The sequence below is a fragment of the Entelurus aequoreus genome, linkage group LG12, assembly GCF_033978785.1.
Source record: "Entelurus aequoreus isolate RoL-2023_Sb linkage group LG12, RoL_Eaeq_v1.1, whole genome shotgun sequence".
Classification (NCBI taxonomy): domain Eukaryota; kingdom Metazoa; phylum Chordata; class Actinopteri; order Syngnathiformes; family Syngnathidae; genus Entelurus; species Entelurus aequoreus.
This window is the reverse complement of record NC_084742.1, coordinates 25,153,288-25,175,811: the sequence shown is the minus strand read 5'-3', so window position 1 is coordinate 25,175,811 and position 22,524 is coordinate 25,153,288. Positions and strand designations below refer to the sequence as shown.

Genomic DNA, 22,524 nt, shown 5'->3' with positions numbered 1-22,524 from the left:
TTACGGCACGTCTGACCCGCAGGAGGCCACGGGGAAGACTCAGGAGACGTTGGAGGGACTTAGTCTCCCAGCTGGCCTGGGAATGCCTTGGGATCCCCCGGTAGGAGCTGGACAAAGTAGCTGGGGAGAGGGAAGTCTGGGCTTCTCTGCTTAGGCTGCTGCCCCCGCGACCCGACCTTCGATAAGTGGAATATGGTGGCTGGATGGATGGATGAAATTATAGATCCTGCTCAGTAACAATAGAAATAGAAAGAAAGAAAACTAGAAAAATAGTAAATACTTAAATGTTCAATAAAGAAGTAAAAGAAAGCTATGTTATCCATTTGACCAGCCAATTTCTCCTAGTTGTTAGCTACTTCCTCATTGAAAAACCCACACAGCTAAACAAGGGATTTGACCAAAAGCGTTTCGTAGGCACATAACTGTGAATTCTCATAAAATCAAATTATTAGCATGAATGAGTGCATTTCCAAGAATAGTTGAATATTTCCTCCTTGCAATTCTTCAGTCTCTCCTCTCAAGCTGCTTATTGCTGGGTTAATTCCGGAGACTTCAGGCACGACACAAATAGAAGCATAATTTACAAGTCAAACAGGAAAGAGACTGGGAATGGCAGAGCTGCAAGGTGAGTAGGAAGAGGAGGTGTGGAATGCAATCAGTGCCTACAAGGTGGGAAGTCGAGGATGGAAACATGAATTTCAAAATGTTTGAATTCTGTATTATATATGTTGTATTGTATTGTGTTTCATCAAGATGGTGTATGTCCCCTCAGAGAAAAAACAGAGGATTCACACTGTATACAGGAGGTTTACGAAGCAGCATGTTTTTCTTATCCAGAAGCGGAAGTATGAGGATTAACTCCAGTTATCCGGTATTACAAAGCCGGGTAACTGGCAAGATATGTCACCATGGTAATGTTAGAGATTCGACCCATGTTCTTTTATTGAACAGTCAGTCTTCTGAAAAATTTCACAGAATTATTTAAAACAGGCCACAGGTCAAAGTTACAGCGTTGGTCTTACTCTTGCAGAAGTCGGTTGATTGCGTACGCTAGCGGGTGCCCAGATCAAGATTGTATCACTCTCTTTAGAGTGAATGAGCGGATAGTTCCAATGGGAGTCCATGGTTTCCTGATGTTGGGGCCAAGCCTTGGGAAAAAGAAGCAACGTGAGTTCAAGAAGACGTAGGCTAGCCAGGCTTTTGATTAGGGCATTTGTTTCAAAAGGATATGCAGCTAACTAAAATTATTCCTATTTCAAATTAGTAATCTCTGAGACTAGTTTTATTTTTTCTAAGAATTTGACCTTTATACCAATTTTTCAGACAGCTTGAGGTTACTTGGGCTTACACAGATATTCTTATAGCCAAGTCCATGTGATTAGAAATAACCAAACATGCATGCATCAAAGTCTCCAAAACAATAGATAGTAATAGCAAGCAGAATGAAGGTCGAAGTGGCTGATGCCAAATTAATTTTGAAACAAAGAGTGAACTTGAACTTAAGTGAACCCAAAAGTGTATTTGCTCTAACATTCTAACAGTAACATCATGAGGCTTGTACTACAGTACCAATAAAGTTAGTTAATAAAGTTTGCATGACCAAGCCAGACATTGAAGATGTAGTATGAGCGGTAATATGAAGCTGGATAAGAGAGGCGGTGTTAGTGACAGATGACCAATCACAAATATGAACAATGTACTGACAGCGGACATCTCACTATACTCAGAAATAATCTACCACAGTGGTTCTCAAACCTTTTCCACCAAGTACCACCGTAATGGCCAACATTAAAATACAGTACTGTCGTAGGCCTAAGTATTCATTAAAAACAAAGCCGAGGTTTTTATTTAACACATATATTTAATATTTTTGTCCACTGTAACATAATACCGTTTGAACAGTAACACTGTTTATTTAGTTGATTCTTTGGTGTACCACTAGAAGGAGCCCGTGTATCAGAGTTTGAGAATCACTTATGCAATAGAAATACAATAAAAGGCACTTACTCAATGATCATGTTGCAGCAATAATAGTCCAAAACTTACAAGAAAGGCAGTACTGTACATTTGGCACTCAGCATCAAGGGTTGGAATTGGGGTCAAATCACCTCCCAGGGGGTGGAACAAGGGGATGGGTCAAACACAGAGGATAATTTCACCACACCTAGTGTGTGTGTGACTATCAGTGGCACTTTAACTTTCCAGCAGCCCCTTCTGTATACTGTACATGCACATGCACATACAGGTGCATCTCAATAAATTAAAGACTGAAAAATCAAAGGATGTGGAGGCCATTTGGATCATTTTAACTTTCAAAACGAATTCAATGTATACACTTTTTAAGTGGAAAAAAGTGCATGTCAACTTTTTTTCGTTACAATACACCGTTTGCTCTTTTATTCCACAACCAAATATAATAGAAAATGCAAAAGCTGGTTTAATAATGCCAAATGGCGTTTGAATAACAATTACAATACATATTCATTTTAAAAATAGGCTAACACCATCAGAACATGCACGTCAAAGTGATACTAATGGAAAAACAATTAGAAGATAGCTTGGAGTCAGTATATTTTCAAACAAACTTTTTAGACTTAAGAGCTGAGATAGGGTTCAGCACCCCCCCCCCCCCCCCCCCCACCGCCGCCCCTGCCCCCCCGCGACCCCGCCCCCCCGCCACCCCGAAAGGGACAAGCGGTATAAAATGGATGGATGGAGTTCATCTTTCATGTTATCAGTTTGAGAACTTTTTTTTTTCTTTTTCTTTTTTTCTCTTTCCCTTTTCCAAGCGGTAGGAAATGGATGGATGGATGGATTTGCGTATGTTCTGTAACTGTATCTGTGTACTGTTATTTTATTATTTTAAAAATTTTCTTTTTCTTTTCCTTTCTTTAATTGTAACTGGAAGTGCGTATATGTTCTGTAACTGTATCTGTGTACTGTTATTTTATTTTGTTATTTTGAGAATTTTATTTTTCTTTTCCTTTTTCTTTTCTTTTAATTGTAATTGGATTTGTGTATGTTCTGTAACTGGATCTGTGTGTTATTATTTTACTTTGAACTTTTGAAAAGGACCCCAGGAAGACTAGCCTGGCGTTTGTGCGTCGGCTAATGGGGGTCCTTAATAAACAATAGACAAACAAACAATAATAATTACAGTAACCTGTATTTAAAAAATATGTTTTTAGGAGGCGTTAAGCTTTTTAGCGTTATCTTTTTTGAGAAGGCATCTTTTTAAGGGACCGCATAGTGTCAGATGGTCTTTTTCGAAATGAAAAACCGAATCTCGCACGTTGTGCCCTTCCGCCAGACAAAGTATTCCCCTTTGGAGCGGAAGTGCCGCGCGGCTGAATGTGTCCTATTAGATACCGTCACGGTACAGGTGTGTATTTACAAACGTCATTGTTTAGTTTCGGGGGTTCAACTTTGCGGAAAGGTGTGCATACAAGATGCCTCCTAAACGCACAAGAAACACTGGAAATCCACAGAATCAGGAGCGGCTCAACAAGGAGCTACGAAGCAAAAAACTTGCTCTTTTCATTCAACAATTTGAGAAAGACGGTGCGGGAAATCATATTTGAATACTGTTTTTTTTTGTCGTTTCTAGCTATGTTTATTTTACTTGCAGCACAAGAGCGTCTGAATGAACTTGACAGAAAACTACAGAACATGTTGGCAACCATCGATAAAGTCTTCGAAATAGAGCTGCTGAAAATGCCACCCTCCTTGCAAAATACGCTCATGGGGGACTTAATAGGCGGTAACCGTTACTAAGTGATATTTGTGGTAATTCATTGTCCAATGGCTTTTTTTTTCAAGCTGTTTGTTAATGTTTAGAACAAGAACTCTCAGGCGACAAGGCGATATCCATCGACATCCTGGTGAGTTGTTTTGTAAAGTGTGTCGCCATCTGGTGGCGAGTAATGGCATATTCCTCTTCATCTTGATTTGCAGCATGAAAGTGCTGATGTGCACCAGCCATTTAGGAAGGCGTCCAGCAAAAGAGGTGACATTTTTACATTGACTCTGACTTAAAATGCATCGGCAAAACCCTTTATTGACACAAATATTATCTAATCAGCTGTGCTTTTCGCTTTGGTGACAGGAAAATTTACTGATCCCGGGTTGGTTCAGTCCAGTTTGTCTCGGAAGAACTCGGGCAAGACATCCACGGTAAAGTTGGCACTTCAAGCTGACAGAGCAGAGTTATTTAACTGGAAGTCCCAAAAGCAGTAGGGGAGTACCCACTGTGGAATATTTTTTTCTCGCGAAAAGTCGTTTCAGTTCTGATTTATTACGGTCCAAAACAGTTTTCCACTGTAGTGGTCTGTAGGGAATGAAAATACATCTATTGTAATAACTTGGATTGTGCGCACAGAGTAATTACCAAATTAAAGTGCAATTTTTGGGACTGTTATATAGATTGTTTTAATACAAATTATTTACCATTTGTATCTCTTTATGAGGTTAAACCTACAAAATCAACAATCGACTCATTTCCCCACCTGTGTAGTAGAGGTATGAATGTTTTGGCACAATTATATTATGTTTTGGGGGTTACAATTTCATTATAAATAGTTTTAACTATTTTAAAGGCCTACTGAAACCCATTACTACCGACCACGCAGTCTGATAGTTTATATATCAATGATGAAATCTTAACATTGCAACACATGCCAATACGGCCGGGTTAACTTATAAAGTGCAATTTTAAATTTCCCGCTAAACTTCCGGTTGAAAACGTCTATATATGATGACGTATGCGCGTGACGTCAATCGTTGAAACGGAAGTATTGGTACCCCATTGAATCCAATACAAAAAAGCTGTTTTCATCTCAAAATTCCATAGTATTCTGGACATCTGCGTTGGTGAATCTTTTGCAATTTGTTTAATTAACAATGAAGACTGCAAAGAAGGAAGTTGTAGGTGGGATTATTAGCGGCTGGCTGTAGCAACACAACCAGGAGGACTTTGACTTGGATAGCAGACGCACTAGCCGACGCTAGCCGCCGACCGTATGGATGATCGGGTGAAGTCCTTCGTCCTTCCGTCGATCGCTGGAACGCAGGTGAGCACGGGTGTTGATGAGCAGATGAGGACTGGCTGGCGTAGGTGGAGCGCTAATGTTTTTATCATAGCTCTGTGAGGTCCCGTTGCTAAGTTAGCTTCAATGGCGTCGTTAGCAACAGCATTGTTAAGCTTCGCCAAGCTGGGAATTATTAACCGTGTAGTTACATGTAAATAAATAAATGGGTTATACTTGTATAGCGCTTTTCTACCTTCAAGGTACTCAAAGCACTTTGACAGTATTTCCACATTCACCCATTCACACACTGATGGCGGGAGCTGCCATGCAAGGCGCTAACCAGCACCCATCAGGAGCAAGGGTGAAGTGTCTTGCCCAAGGACACAACGGACGTGACTTGGACGGTAGAAGGTGGGGATTGAACCCCAGTAACCAGCAACCCTCCGATTGCTGGCACGGCCACTCTACCAACTTCGCCACGCCGTCCCATGTCCATGGTTTAATAGTATTGTTGATCTTCTGTCTATCCTTCCAGTCAGGGATTTATTTATTTTGTTTCTATCTGCATTTGAGCCCGATGCTATCACGTTAGCTCAGTAGCTAAAGAGCTTCGCCGATGTATTGTCGTGGAGATAAAAGTCACTCTGAATGTCCATTTCGCGTATCGTAGTATCGGAGGTGGTTTAAAATACAAAGGAGAAAGTGTGGAATCCAATGAACCCTTGTACCTAAGTTACGGTCAAAGCGAAAAAAGATACGTCCTGCACTGCACTGTAGTCCTTCACTTTCACTTTCCTCATCCACAAATCTTTCATACTCGCTCAAATTAATGGGGTAATCGTCGCTTTCTCGGTCTGAATCTCTCTTGCTGCATTGTAAACAATGGGAAAATGTGAGGAGTCCTTCCTCCGGTGACGTCACGCTACTTCCGGTATAGGCAAGGCTTTTTTTTATCAGCGACCAAAAGTTGCGACATTTATCGTCGTTGTTCTCTACTAAATCCTTTCAGCAAAAATATGGCAATATCGCGAAATGATCGAGTATGACACATAGAATGGATCTGCTATCCCCGTTTAAATTAAAAAAAATCATTTCAGTAGGCCTTTAATATATACTAATATTCTATTTTATATTGCTAATATGTTTTATTATAAATGTACTGTATTTACTGTATTGCACTGGCTCCCTGTTCATTTTAGAATTGATTTTAAATCCTTGCTGTTTGTTTTTAAAGCTTTACATGGACTGGCACCTCAGTATATCTCGGACCTCATCCAAATTTACACTCCTGCGCGCGCTCTGAGGTCCGAGAGCCAGCTCCAGCTCGTGGTGCCCAGGACGAGACTTAAAACCAGGGGAGACAGGGCCTTCTCTGTGGTCGGCCCTAAACTCTGGAACACTCTGCCCCTCCATGTTCAAACTGCTTCCACAGTGGAGTGTTTTAAGTCTCATCTTAAGACCCACTTTTATTCTTTGGCTTTTAACACTACGTGAGTTGTGTGGTCTTCTGTCCTCTGTTGTCCTGTGTGGTTAGGGTTATACATTTTGATGTCTATTTTACTGTTTTAATTGGTTTTACCCTTTAAAATCGTTTTTCATCATATCTATTTTTTATATTGTCTCTGTTTTCTATTCATTTATTCTTTGTTTTTATTCAGTCATTGGTGTAGCATAATATTGTTTTTAATATTGTTTTTAACATGGCTGTGCAGCACTTTGGAAACGTTCTTGTTGTGTAAATGTGCTATATAAATAAAGTGGATTGGATTGGATTGGATTGGATTATATGTGTATAAAATATGTATAAAGGGATCCTCCTTTGGCTACTGCGCTATTTTCCAGTTTTTGGATGTTAATGCTCACTGTGTGTGTGCGTGTGCATATTGCCCGCTAAGTGATGAAATAAATATACATCCCTACTTGGCAAGCAGGCATTCCTAATTTAATGTTCTTGCCTTTTAAAACCACAGACCCCATCATAAACTTGCGGCTCAAATCTATCTATTCCCTTACACATGGCCGAAAGTGTTGCCGGCTGATGGCCGCACTGTGTGGACGTTATTGTCTCATTTGATGTATTAATCTACTTGCTAATTTCTTATTTTTAGCTGGTTACTCTGTGCTGTAACACAGTTCCAGTTAGACTTCTGTTGAAATGTACAAAGCATTTATTATTTTACTTGTTTCACTACTTCACATTCAAGCCAGCTGAATGCCATGTTTAGTATGTTCTCCTCTCCTCTAGATCTGCATTTTTTAGAACCGTCTGTATTACTTTATTTGTGGTACGCAAGTAGTTGATATCTGGACTTTTATCCAGCATAGTCCCCATTCCAATCATAATGCATCTGAGAATGGATAATTTTCCCCACCTCAAGAGTATATTATTATTTTTTAATTTCTAATGAATCCTACCCACTGCAGAGCCTTCATGTGCTTTCATTTGAGAACCAGTGATATAGAGGGTTGTTGAGTATCATTATTGCAGCAGATTTGACAGCAGTGTGATGATTTCATTTGGATCGCTGTTAAATTGTGCATTATGGTTTTTGTTTTTGCAGCGGCGCAAAGGATCCAAAAGAGCAAAGCTGTTGCCTGGCAGCAGCAGCACAGGAAATCTTGGGTAAGCTCTGCGACTTGAGGTCATGCATTTAGGATGTTTGATTGTTGGCTCACATGTCTACATGTATTCCTCCATTGCCATCAAAAGAACTCCAGGCAGCGTGATCAAGCCCAGCGATGAGGTCATGGCAGCTAGACGTAAACTTAGGTATGCTTAACAATTACCATTGTTTTTTGCTTCCTCCTTTTGCTATCACGATTTATGATTTGTGATATGTAGCTTGTCCTAACACAGGGTTTTCGCGCGTCATTTAAAAAGCATTAGAAACCATGAAATGGATTTTGTGAAACTTATGGCATTAAAATAATTACATTTGATGTCCATTTTGGGGGGGTGACATCTGGAAGCAATTTTTTTTTGTCTTACCAGAGTATGATGGAGCGTATGTAGCACTTTGCGTCACTGTAACCGCTGTGGGAGACGAGGAAAGACTTGTGTGTTGTTTCTTTAACGTTAATAAGCCTACAATGTTATGCAGAGGTATAGTTATAACAATTTTATAGACAAGTTAGACTATTTAAGTCACGGTGGAGAGTGTGGGGGGCGTGAAATATTTTCTTCCTCTTAAAGGAGGCATGCCAGAAAATATTTGAGAAGCACTGCCCAGTTGTGGGCAGTTACAGTTACTAATGGGAGTTACTGTTGTAGCCCTCAAAGCCCTCTAAAACAACTTCAAAACCCTCCATCAACGTTTTATATACACACTGCAACTATAGATATAATGTAGTATCAGACACATTCATAACTATGTAATATGTACAATAATTATCTTATTTTGGTCATTCTAAGCATTGCTGGAACCAAATTTTCTCAGCGCACTTCCAGCAAAAAATGTGTGTTATCTAATCATGGCAGACTTAGTAACAGACAACTGAGACAACTATATTTTTTAACCTGAATATACAGAGGATGAACTGCTGGTTATAGAAGCAAGCATGAGAGTGAAACGCTGACGGAAGCCAAGAGAGTGAGGTTGGCGCGACTTTGACGCTGTAAATGTGGAACTTGGAGCTGAGCTATGCTGACAGAAATTAATTGCTTACCCAAAATCAACTGAAAACGTCCCCCGCTAGCTGGACCAAATGGACAAATGTCCATCGAGTGTGTCATTTTAATATTGCTCATGATACATGCAGAATGTCTTGTGTGTTATCACCAGGAATTACCATGTTTTTAAACATTAATTTCGGCGTCCAAATATGAATTCTGCATTTTACTAACTTTGTTATGAAATCTTGAAATTCCCTAACTTTGTTTTCTTATCAGCAATCAAGCAGTATGTTTACATCCTTAGCACAATACCGGAATTGTCCCGTGAAAACCCATCTGACCGGAACTCTAACAATACAAGTTCCTTGGGTGAATTATGTAAACATACTACAATATAAAAAAAAAATAGGATCAAAAAAAAAATTGTTGAAGGCTCGCCTCAGCTGCAGTACTTGCTGTTTCTCTTGCCTAAACGGCACACTGAATTGCAGGACAGGGAGACGACAGGGGTGCCGAAACAAGCTCGCGAGTTAGCATAGTTAGGATCATCTAGCTAACTTACTTGTTGTTGCCTGTGTCCCCGTTCCAAGCCACAATGTTTATGGCTTTTTACTTTGCTGCTAACATTTGGATGATTACAATCCCAACACTGTTGTTTCCGAACCAATTGTAGTTCTAGAGCATTTATTAGTAACCAGCGAGAAAATATATTTTTGACATGACTGATGTAAACAGGTCATAACACTGGAAGTATATTACCCGAGGGGGCGTGGCTGTAGGATAGAGTTGCAAACATTTTTTGAGTTTTTTGCATGTATGTTATATAATAACATTTTCAATAATGTTAGTAAATTGCTAAAAAAAACTAACATTTCTGTGGTACATTAAATTTGACATGTAATTGTCAAAAAGCCAACTAAAAGATTTTGGTAGATGAGAATAAATCTAAAAGTAAAATATAGTGTATAAATGCACCCAATTGCAGGAAATGTAGTCTTCTTTTTTAAAATGTTCTTTTGGGGCTTGCCTGGCAACACTTTGTGGCGATAGAAATTTTCCGCTTTTTTTTTTCCTCAAAGGGTGCCTGTATTACAACTACATACGCTGTCGAGCCAACTGTGTAAAAACATGAAATGTGGGCTAATACTTTCCAGATACTGATCATGTTTTTCAGTTAGTACAGATTGGTGTCCTATCGCATTACACAATCCAATGCGATTCGGGTGCTGAAGTAGAAGCTATCTCATCTCTCGCCATAGCTAGTTCACGGCTAATACCGTAGCACGCCCATGTGAGAAAAATAGTTCCTCAGTGTTCGCTCTTACAATAATAATGTTGCTACAGCTTGGTTATCATACAAGTTACAGAACGTAAATTAAGTATTGTTGGCATTATTTAATCTCATAAGTGCAGTTCCCATTAAATATGATTTTAATTTTAATTTTGAAAAAACATACAAAATAAGGGTGTGTTATTCTGGGAATTGTGGTATTGAGCCGATACCAAGTAAACACAGATGCTGATACTTGTGTGAATATGCCTCTTGTTAACTGACTTAGATACATAACACAGAAAAATAGTGAATACAGTTCCAATGTTTTTATAAATAAATGCAAAAATATGAAACCGTGTAATCGTATAAAGTTAATCAAAATAATTCCCTTATGTTTTTAAAGAAAAGTGTAAAATAAAAAATATGTTATAAATATGAATGTAAAAATCTTCACACAAATAACTTTCATACAAGTAGATATTTGTAAAACAAAATTCAGTAGAGCAAGATGGGAGGGCAAGGTGTTCTATGTAGGCAGCAGAGAATGGTGTGCTGTTAGCACACGCATACTATAATAGATGTTCTGGTCATAAACTGAGAAAAATCTAATTTGCTGGTCGTTTAAACAAGGACCTGCAACAAAGTGGCGCAGTCGTGCCAGTAACAATTCGATACCAATACTCACCTTGGTATCAGTACTATCGATATTTAAACACAGTTAAATATCATGGTTCCACAATGATAGTGATATCATTGTGCCAAAAGGGTATCGCATCCATACTGCAATTTGCAAATCAATGTTCTAGAATGTTTTATTCTTAATGTCTGTCCAGGTCTGTTGTATCCATGGGAGATTTGCATTGTTCAGGAGCTGGATCTGCTGCACACATCACTGTAACCACAGCACTCGGACAGGTGCATATTAAATGGACATTGGACCCTATTCTCCTTGTTCGAGATTAATGTATATTTGTGTATTTAATGCCAGGCTGTCTGCTTTTCTGAGGAGAACAAGGACAAAATCAATTTTGACTTGCTAGATGACGTGGCGTGGTGCCAGGTGGAGAAGCTCTCTGTAAGTAAAGAATCTTCCCGGCTAGAGCTGCATCGATTACTCGATTAATTCGGTTAGAAAAAAGCTTTGCTTTATATTTTGCTGCTTTAAATAATCGTTTTAGTGTAACTAATAAACATAGTTAAAATCCAACTTTAAATACAAGGCCATATAACTGAAATTATGGAATCACCAGTCTTGCTGGATGTTCATCAAGTTGTTGAAAGGGGTACTGCACTTTTTTTTTTAAATGTTGCCCATCATTCACAATTCCTATATTGGTCAAGCTCACATAGGTTTCTCTTTTGTGTATTCTAAATCACACAAAAAAATGCTAGGTGGCTAACAATGTTGTTTTTATAAATGGTTGATTTATATAGGCTAGTAAGGTAAAGTTTTGTACCTGACAAGTTTCTGCTACCTTGCTTCTGCAGCCTTCATCAACAATGTTGCTAATGGAAGTAATCTATTCCACTTGAAAAGCCTTTTTACAAGAAAAAACGCCAACAATACTCATTTACATGTTGTGACCTGCATATTAACCAAGTACGAGCAACATTGTTATAAGCACCAAAGCCGAGGAACTACTTTTAGTAACACGGCGCAGTGATCACCGAGAGGTAACTTAGGCAGCTGAGCGGCATCGCCTGTGAGTAGGTAAAAGATTATAAATCATGCCTCCGACCTGTATAGTAGAAGTTTGTGGGCATAAACCGTAAAGTTAGTCAACTCTGACATTCAATTTATACCTGTAAGCTATTGCAAAAATACGAGGCAATATGCTCGTTTGCTCCCAGAATTTTTTTTACCTGATATTTATGATCATCATCTAATCTGGCAACACAAATATTGTGCTGAAAAATATAAACATCCCATTAGTCGGCATCTCAGTGAAAGTAGATATTGTACAGTGATTGTATTATTATGTTTGTGTTTGTATTTGTTGTTCAGCGCTTGGCAATACTGCTACATGATGCTTAGTGTTTCACTAGAGTTTGATCTGCTTATCACTCATTATTTAAAGGCCTACTGAAATGAATTTTTTAAATTTAAACGGGGATAGCAGATCTATTCTATGTGTCATACTTGATCATTTCGCGATATTGCCATATTTTTGCTGAAAGGATTTAGTATAGAACAACGACGATAAAGATTGCAACTTTTGGTATCTGATAAAAAAAAGGCTTGCCCCTACCGGAAGTAGCGTGACGTAGTCAGTTGAACATATACGCAAAGTTCCCTATTGTTTACAATGATGGCCGCATGAAGTGAGAGAGATTCGGACCGAGAAAGCGACAATTTCCCCATTAATTTGAGCGAGGATGAAAGATTTGTGGATGAGTAAAGTGCAAGTGAAGGACTAGTGGGGAGTTGAAGCTATTCAGATAGGGAAGATGCTGTGAGAGCCGGGGGTGACCTGATATTCAGCTGGGAATGACTACAACAGTAAATAAACACAAGACATATATATACTCTATTAGCCACAACACAACCAGGCTTATATTTAATATGCCACAAATTAATCCTGCATAAAAACACCTGCGTGTTTGTTACGCTAGCTCCTAGCTCCTCTGCTAGCTCCTAGCTCCATAGAACACGCCAATACAATTCAAACACCTGATCAACACACACAATCACTCAGCCCAAAAGACCGTTCACCTAACCCAAGGTTCATAAAGCTTATATATTTTTAAAAAGTTACGTACGTGACGCGCACATACAGTCAAGCTATCAAATGTTTAGCAGCCAAGGCTGCATACTCACGGTACCTGATATTCAGCTGGGAATGACTACAACAGTAAATAAACACAAGACATATATATACTCTATTAGCCACAACACAACCAGGCTTATATTTAATATGCCACAAATTAATCCTGCATAAAAACACCTGCGTGTTTGTTATGCTAGCTCCTAGCTCCTCTGCTAGCTCCTAGCTCCATAGAACACGCCAATACAATTCAAACACCTGATCAACACACACAATCACTCAGCCCAAAAGACCGTTCACCTAACCCAGGGGTCGGCAACCCAAAATGTTGAAAGAGCCATATTGGACCAAAAATACAAAAAACAAATCTGTCTGGAGCCGAAAAAATTAAAAGCCATATTATATACAGATAGTATGTCATGAGATATACATTGAATTAAGAGGACTTAAAGGAAACTAAATGAGCTCAAATATAGCTACAAATGAGGCATAATGATGCAATATGTACATATCGCTAGCCTAAATAGCATGTTAGCATCGGTTAGCTTGCAGTCATGCATTGACCAAATATGTCTGATTAGCACTCCACACAAGTCAATAACATCAACAACAAAACTCACCTTTGTGTATTCACGCACAACGTTAAACGTTTGGTGGACAAAATGAGACAGAAAAAGAAGTGGCATAAAACACGTCCTAGAAAGTCGGAGAAAGTTATATATGTAAACAAACTGGGGTGAGTTCAAGGACCGCCAAAATTAGTAGGACAAAACGGCGCTCGCCAAATACTTGAATCAGTGAAGCATGTTTAATATAAACAGTGTGATTTCTAACAATTAGGGAGGTTTGTGTCATGTTTGTCCTCCTACAGAAACCATATTAAAACCAAAAATATTTTTTTCCCCCTCATCTTTTTCCATTTTTCATACATTTTTGAAAAAGCTCCAGAGAGCCACTAGGGCGGCGCTAAAGAGCCGCATGCGGCTCTAGAGCCGCGGGTTGCCGACCCCCGACCTAACCCAAGGTTCATAAAGCTTATATATTTTAAAAAAGTTACGTACATACGCAAAAAAAAGTTGCGCACATACGGTCAAGCGATCAAATGTTTAGAAGCCAAAGCTGCATACTCACAGTAGCACGTCTGCGTCTTTGTCATCCAAATCAAAGTAATCCTGGTAAGAGTTTGTGTTGTCCCAGTTCTCTACAGGCGTCTGTGTATCGAAGTCAAAAGTCCTCCTGGTTAGAGTCTCTGTTATCCGAGTTCTTCCGTCTTGACTGCATCTTTCGGGAATGTAAACAAAGAAGCGCCGGCTGTGTACTGTTGTTGCTGACTACGTTCGAAAAATACGTCCATTTCGCACCGACAACTTTCTTCTTTGCTTGCTCAGCTTCCTTCTCCATAATGCAATGAACATGATTGCAACAGATTCACGAACACAGATGTCCAGAATACTGTGGAATTATGAAATGAAAACAGAGCTTTTTCGTATTGGCTTCAATGTGGAAGGCATACCCGTGTTCGCCGGGCTACGTCACGCGCATACGTCATCCTCAGAGGCGTTTCGAACCGGAAGTTTAGCGGCAAATTTAAAATGTCAGTTTATAAGTTAACCCGGCCGTATTGGCATGTGTTATAATGTTAAGATTTCATCATTGATATATAAACTATCAGACTGCGTGGTCGGTAGTAGTGGGTTTCAGTAGGCCTTTAAAACTTTTAGCTTATACTTTGTATATTCAGGCTCAAAAATATAATGTTCTGAATCCTCATTTGTCCCAGTATAGTCATCGTTTGCTCTCATGAAGTCTGCCATGAGTACCGGTAGTTGTTGTTGTTAAGGAAATGAAGAACCATGTGATGCGCTATGTTAAGTTAAAAAAAGTTTAAGTAGCAATGATTGTCACACACACACTAGGTGTGGTGAAATTATCCTCTGCATTTGACCCATCACCCTTGATAACCCCCTGGGAGGTGAGGGGAGCAGTGAGCAGCAGCGGTGGCAGCGCCCTGGAATAATTTTTGATGATTTAACCCCCAATTCCAACCCTTGATGCTGAGTGTCAAGCAGGAAGGTAACGGGTCCCATTTTTAGTCTTTGGTATGACTCGGCCGGGGTTTGAACACACGACCTACCGATCAATCAATGTGCTGCCGTAGTGCTTAAAATGACAAACACTTAAATATTAAATACAGTTATGAACGTGTCTGTTACTACATTACATATATACTGGCAGTTGTGTTGAAAAAAAACATTGATGGAGGCTTTTGGATGTTTTTCAGAGCACTGAGATCGAATCCCCATTACCTGCATTGTTTGTACTTATTGCTAGCTTTTATTTACGATTTACATTGCATAAAAAAGACATGTTCTTGCGTCACAAGGATTGGGAATAAGGGGCAAAAGTCCAAACAAAGTGCAGCTCAATTTTAATTTTGCAGGAAAAAAAGCAGATACAACTATAGTCATTTCTGGCTTTAAGAAAGACTAAAAGAAATCAAGAAAAATGTGTGGTAGTCTGCAATAGTAAAACATTTTCGATCAAGCAGAGTGAGAAAATTATGGAATCACTCCGTTTTGAGGAAATTGTGGAATCACTACAACACACCACTAGTAATTGGTTGCCCCACATCTGGCTTTTATAACAGCTTGCAGTGTCTGAGGCCTGGACTAATGAATGACAAACAGTACCTTTCAGCAATGTTTCTCCAAAGGTTCTCTGAGTTTGGAGTCTTGTCTTAGACCATTTTCTATCAATTCCACCATAGATTTTCAATTGGATTAAGATCCAGGCTATTTGCAGGCCATGACATTAACCTTGTGTGTCTTTTTTGAACGAAAAATTTAAACCACTTTTGCTCCATAGCAAGATGCGCTATCCTCTTGAAAAATGTCATTATCCTCAAACAGCGTTTTGAATGATTCAGAAAAGTGTCCAAAATGTAAACTTGTGCCTTTATAAATATTTAAAGACAGCCGTCTCCCTAGTGCCATTACCTGACATCAGCGACTGTGGAAACGTGCAAGTTTTCTTCAGGCAGTCGTCTTCATAATTCTCATTGGAATGCCACCAAACAAAAGGTTACATCATTACCTTGCCAAATTCAGATCCACGAGGTTTGGAGTTTGGAGGACACGTTTCCAGTGAGGGTTGAACTCTGCCAAGGCTGCCCTTTGTCACCGATTCTGTTCATAACTTTCATGGACAGAATTTCCAGGCGCAGTCAGGGCGTTGAGGGGATCCGGTTTGGTGGCTGCAGGATTAGGTCTCTGCTTTTTGCAGATGATGTGGTCCTGATGGCTTCAACTGGCCAGGATCTTTAGCTCTCACTGGATCGGTTCGCAGCTGAGTGTGAAGCGACTGGGATGAGAATCAGCACCTCCAAGTCAGACTCCATGGTTCTCGCCCGGAAAAGGGTGGAGTGCCATCTCCGGGTTGGGGAGGAGACCCTGCCCCAAGTGAAGGAGTTAAAGTACCTCGGAGTCTTGTTCACGAGTGAGGGAAGAGGGGATCGTGAGATCGTCAGGCGGTGCGGCGTCTTCAGTAATGCGGACGCCGTAGCGATCCGTTGTGGTGAAGAAGGAGCTGAGCCGGAAGGCAAAGCTCTCAATTTACCGGTCGATCTACGTTCCCATCCTCACCTATGGTCATGAGCTTTGGGTTATGACCGAAAGGACAAGATCACGGGTACAAGTGGCCGAAATGAGTTTCCTCCGCCGGGTGGCGAGGCTCTCCCTTAGAGATAGGGTGAGAAGCTCTGTCATCCGGGAGGAGCTCAAAGTAAAGCCGCTGCTCCTCCACTTTGAGAGGAGCCAGATGAGGTGGTTCAGACATCTGGTCAGGATGCCACCCGAACGCCTCCTTAGGGAAGTGTTTAAGGCACGTCCGACCGGTAGGAGGCCACGGGGTAGACCCAGGACACGTTGGAGGGACAATGTCTCCCTGCTGCCCTGGGAACGCCTCGGGATCCCCTGGGAGAAGCTAGACGAAGTGGCTGGGGAAGTCTGGGCTTTCCTACTTAGGCTGCTGCCCCCGCGACCCGACCTCGGATAAGCGGAAGAAGATGGATGGATGGATGGATGGAAGAAAGAAAGAATCAAACAACTGAATGAACATCCTCCAAGACTGATGATTTCATAACTGTAGTTTCAGCATTGCTGCTGCTATAGAGGGTACATGAGAGTGATGGTGCGTGAGTGCTGTGATTTGTGTAGCAGTAAACAGCTGATAGTTTTCTATATTTTACTTTTTTATACGTTAAATGTGCAATTTCAATGTTGATGTGCATTTATTAGGAAAAAAACAATTGATATGCCATCCATCCATTTTCTACCGCTTGTCCCTTTTAGGGTCGCGGGGGGTCGCTGGAGCCTATCTCAGCTGCATTGGTACGCAGAAAAATTGTTTATTTTAATTATTGTCCCGAAAATGCACATTTAAAGCTTTGAAGTGTTTTATCGGATTACTCAAAAAAACAAACTAATCAATGCTCGATTGATAAAATAATCGATAACTGCAGCCCTAGTTTTGGCACTCATTTTGATGTTTTTTTCTGAAAGATTGATAACACTTCCTTTCTTACAATATCAGAGACTGATGGAGTATGTGTCTGGGAGAAGCCGCTGCCACACTGCACCACAATGAAGTAGTAGCCTCTGATTTACCCTGTTTGTGTAAATACCCGATGAACATTTTAATAATAAAGTTAATTTGTTTGAGGTATTTTTGCAGTAGGTCCTTTTTAGAGAAGCAGTTTTACTAAGTGATGTGCAGTGATGTTCATGACTGCTTTGGGGTCACATTTACACATACGCCCCTTCTCTGCAATTTATTTTCTGATTAGCAAGGATGATGTGACACACTTCTGATAAAGTAATTTTACATGCTGTAGAAAGTCATGGTGTGTAATCTTTCTGCAAATAGTTTGTGAGGGATTGCACATTCAAAGGTGAGGGTCGCCTCTGCTGCACTGTTGGTTTCTGCCTCATATTAGTTCTGACCAAAATGTAATTCAGTTAAAGTGTAAAAACCCACATTGGAATCATTTATAATTGTATAACTTACAACACAGGTGAATTGAACATTTTTGTCTGTTCATTTAAACCAGGGGTCCCCAAACTACGGCCCGCGGGCCGTATACGGCCCCCCAGCGTCCAAAATCCGGCCCGCGGGAAGTCCCAAGTTAAAAAATAATAATAATAATTATTATTATTATTATTTTTAAAATTTGTCCTTACTAGTCCATTTTCTACCGTCTCCTAGCCACTCAGGCAAATCATATTGTATAAAAATGCATTTTACCATCGATAACGTGACATGCAGCAAGTGCGCTCTTTAAGTCAATTAGTGCGCAAGGAATATATATGTATGAATAAATATATATATATATATATATATATATATATATATATATATATATATATATATATATATATATATATATATATATATATATACACACACACACACACATATAGATACACATTTACATATATACACATATATCCATATATATACATATATACACATATATCCATATATATATATATATATATATATATATATATATACATATATATATATATATATATATATATATATATATATATATATATATACATATACATGGACATATATACACACACATATATACACATTTACATATACATATATACACACACACACACATTTACATATTATATATAAGTGCGGCCCCCAGCCAAATTGTTTTACCCCAATGCGGCCCCGGAGTCAAAAAGTTTGGGAACCCCTGATTTAAACCTTCTCTGACCACACATCCATCATGGTGGTAGTCATATATAGGATGTTTGAGCGTTTTTGCAGTCAGAATTGGAAAAATTGTACAGTGCATCTGATGCTTTTGATATTAAAACATTTTCTTCTGTTGCTATAACACCACAATATCAAGAATCCAATTTACTTCATTTCTGCAGCACATTTTTACAAAGTACTGAAGACTATTGTAAAAAAACAATCAAAACTAGTGAAATGAAATGGAGTCAATTTTAAATGCTTTGCTTAACTGAAGATTTGCTTCTTGGAACAATACCATTTTTTAACCACGTTATCTGGCGGAAGGACTTTTGCGTGCTTAAAACTAACATTGCTAAAAGCTTGAAGAGGTTGTTTGCAACGTTTAGACAGCTGCCTAGAGGGCGCTAACTTTCCAATGTATTTTTACGCAGTATATCCCACCCGTGTAACAGCTTCTAGGGCAGTGGTTCTTAACCTTGTTGGAGGTACCGAACCCCACCAGTTTCATATGTGCATTCACCGAACCCTTCTTTAGTGAAAAATAAAATGTTTTTTCAATTCAAGAAAAAGTTATGTTTTTTTTACTGGTGCACAAAATGAGCCGTGCATGAACATCACCTTGTTCAAAGAACAAAACCAACAGTGCATGAACTCACAACAAATTACACACATTGCCATGAATTGATTGACGTGGACCCCGACTTAAACAAGTTGAAAAATGTATTCGGGTGTTATCATTTAGTGGTCAATTGTACGGAATATGTACTGTACTGTGTAAACTGTACTGTTTCATATAATGTATTCTCTTCCTTTGCAATCTACTAGTAAAAGTTTCAATCGATCGATCAAACAACCTGCAAATCAGATGGAAAATTAGAGGGAACATTGTTTGGGGGTCATACATAATACGCAGATAGGGAGAAGTTTTTATTTACACGATAAGTCAGATGTGTCTTAACCTCCGTGGCGGAGGCTCCGCCGAACCCCTGAGGCCGACTCACCGAACCCCTAGGGTTCGATCGAACCCAGGTTAAGAACCACTGTTCTAGGGTGTAATGACGTGCACTATGTACGTACATAACATGTGCACATTAGTTTAAAGTATTTTTAGCTAATAATAGCAATTTTGATCGTTGCCGTTAGCTGTCATTGAATGTATATTCTATCATAACAACAACATGACTCAAACTGTTCGTTGCTTCTCTTGGACCACTTTTTTACATGTTTACAAAACAGGGTGAGTGACCGCCATAAACCCCAATCAAAATTATTACATAAATGTAGTATTTGTAAAAAAAATTATATAGACAATTTTAAACCAAATGTATTCTGCAAACCACTAATAGTAAAATAAGATAAGTTTGTTATATTTTTGCTTTGAAATCTGCAACAGTTGCATTTAAAAGTATGTGTGTATAATTTTTCACTGTTGTCTTTTTTTCATTGGAAAATCCTTCCCCAGTATGTTAGCTGCTTGATGCTACCATGATCTCACATCGCCCACTTGTGGTGCTAATCGAGCATCACAACACAATGTGGTGCAGGGAATGTGCTGACTTTTTCAAACGTATTGTCAAGAAAAATAGAAACCCTCACCTAAGTTAGATTAACTATAGACCTAAGATAGGCTATATTCTCCCCCTTTAACTGCGAACAACACGGCAAAGACACAAGGCCTAGGACGAACCCGTATGATTGATAGAATGTAAAGGACATTTAATCAATGTATTTAATCAAGGTATTTAATCAAGGAGGAAGTTTGTCAATGATCATGTGAACTAAAGCAGCAAGGGTGTCAGGATAAGAGGTTCAAAACAAATGAAAATAAGATCAGGGAAAGTTATAAGATAGGCAGATAAGCCCATGAGTAGAAACTCACACATAGCCATCCCCAGACCCATAGAAGTTCCCTAACAAAAGGGGCTGTCAAGGCAGAATGGAGGGACAGGGATAGCTATCGAAGTAAAGTTGAGAATAAGTTCAAGATAAATGAAGGGTCATAAAATAGAAGGAATGTTGAGGGGGCGAGTAGAATGCTATAGCAAGCAATACATCCCTAGTTCAAAATAACCCTCACGACAGTACTAATTAGCCGGGTGTGGACGGAGTGAGACACTGGCACTCAATTGTACAGTTGGAAGAAGGGAGGAACGGGGAGAAGGGTCGTCCAGGTTAATCTGGAATAGACCGGTTGGTGCGTAGCCACTAAGTATACGGTAGCCAAAAGGGGGGAGTTGAGAATGAACTGAATGAACTAAGAACTGACCAATGAATTGTAGAAAATAGTGTGACACAGTATAGCCCCATAGTAGTAAGAGGTGGATTGGTTAAAGAGAAAACCACCCCCCATAACCGAGGGTATATAAGGATGTAAAGGACATTATTTCAGGGGATTCCTTACATGCGCGTAGCGAGAGGTCTTTTTGCCACTTGGACTGAACAAAGAACTTTGCCCAAACTCTCCAAGAGGGACCCGATTCGACACGCGAGAGACCTCGCTCCATTCCGATCTCCCCCTGTGACCAAACGAGAGGAACAGGACCTCCTGTCCTACCAGAGGAACCAGGGCGTTGGCCCCGCAGGCCCCCACGTCTCGCACAGGACCGACTCCACTGCTCCTGCTGGCCCCCCTCTCCAGCCGGCACAGCAGAAGCCCGACGACGGATCACTCGGCCGGGTGACACGTCAGGGTTTGCCCAAATTCAAGAGACTCTTTTCGGCCACTTTCGACCTAACCCCGGCCCCCCTCCAGGGGACCCACCACAAAGGACCTCTCAAAGTAAGACCCAATTCGAACTTCCATTTGAACTGAATTAGACACCCTTTGATGATTTATTTGTTACTTTGTATATCTTTTTATATTTCAACTTCTCATGATTTTTGTGAATGATTAATTAACGCTGTGCAATGCTTGGGCCATTGAACCCGCATTAAGGGGCATTATATCAAGATTCATGAAGAACCTGCATTAAAAAGCATTATACCAAGAAGCCAAATTTGCATCCTTTCAACCTTTCACCTACCAACACGCCCTCGACGCAAAACCATAGGATCACAGTGTGTACAACACCTAGCTCTCAAGGGTCACTCTAATGGAGTCCACTAACAATTATGTCCTGTAGGGCTGTTCATTTCCAACGCCCTCAAAACCAAACCTAGTCAGTAACAAAAGTCAAGATTCATAGAGGCAAGCTACCATTAAAACAGCGGGAATTGTGTGTATTAAACTCGACCTTGGAAAGAGAGGCTTCTCTACCGAGTGTACCACAAGAGGAAGCGGGACAGACGCTGAATCAACACAGGGTAGTAGAGCTAGGCGCATTGCCTCGCCATCCAGCAGAGTAGCACCTACGTCGGTGGAGCAGCGCGGAGGATCCCGTCTGCACCGAGAAGGACAGGACCCGTGGTACGGACTGCTGGAGTTAGACGACTCGCAGGAAGGAGCTTGTAAGTCAAATAACGGGAATCTAACACGTGGCGCCCAACGTGGGGCTCTTCGCAAAAGAAGTGCGTTGAGCCTGCAAGAAAAAAGAATCCGCAGTGGTCAAGGAGGATCACTGCTCGTGTTGAGACGACCCGAAAGAATAGGGAAGATTGCAAAAGATAGTGTAATTTCCCCAGTTGGAGGATCACGGAAGATCGTGGATTGACTCCGGAAGAGTGGATCGGTGCAGGAAGGCATTGAGGACACTCGGTCCCTGACGAAGAATTAAGAAACAAGGACAAAGACGAGCGGCTAGAGTTGAAAGCGCTGTGAATGAGCACGGCCCCCAACGGAACGCCGAGAGAAGCCTATATCAGCCTGACCCTCTCCCTTACTCTAAGCGCTACGAGTGGCCTGAGTGGAACGGCGACTCGAGACGACAAAAACATAGCACGGAAAGCATGATGACTGGAGTGCAACCGCCCAGCGACGAGAGGTCGCTAGAAGACGAAGATATGGAACCCCAGGAGGGGGAAGAAAGAGCGGAAGCCCATGGGGCAACCGCCGCAACCGAAGAAGCCGCCAAATGGGTGGCTGGATTGGAAGATGAGAGCGTCAGAAGAAAGACGCAAAACAAAGGTCCATAT

At 40.4% G+C, this 22,524-nt stretch overlaps 1 protein-coding gene across 4 annotated transcripts; it reads left to right on the top strand.

Moving 5' to 3' along the window:
• Positions 1-3,241: 3,241 nt before the first annotated feature.
• Positions 3,242-21,404, top strand: cdca9 (cell division cycle associated 9). 4 transcript variants are annotated; one of them, XM_062066880.1, is made up of 11 exons: positions 3,242-3,382; positions 3,489-3,561; positions 3,629-3,760; positions 3,838-3,881; positions 3,955-4,006; positions 4,082-4,173; positions 7,589-7,650; positions 7,738-7,797; positions 10,747-10,828; positions 10,902-10,988; positions 20,921-21,400. In XM_062066880.1, the coding sequence occupies exons 1-11, from the start codon at positions 3,257-3,259 to the stop codon at positions 21,263-21,265; spliced, it is 1,155 nt and encodes a 384-aa protein (XP_061922864.1). In that variant the 5' UTR covers positions 3,242-3,256; the 3' UTR covers positions 21,266-21,400. The 4 variants fall into 4 exon arrangements, with proteins under 4 accessions (XP_061922864.1, XP_061922865.1, XP_061922868.1 ...); XM_062066881.1 differs by having other exon boundaries at positions 3,245-3,382; positions 4,106-4,173; positions 20,921-21,387; XM_062066884.1 differs by lacking the exon at positions 20,921-21,400 and adding an exon at positions 17,269-17,400 and having other exon boundaries at positions 3,246-3,382.
• Positions 21,405-22,524: the final 1,120 nt, after the last annotated feature.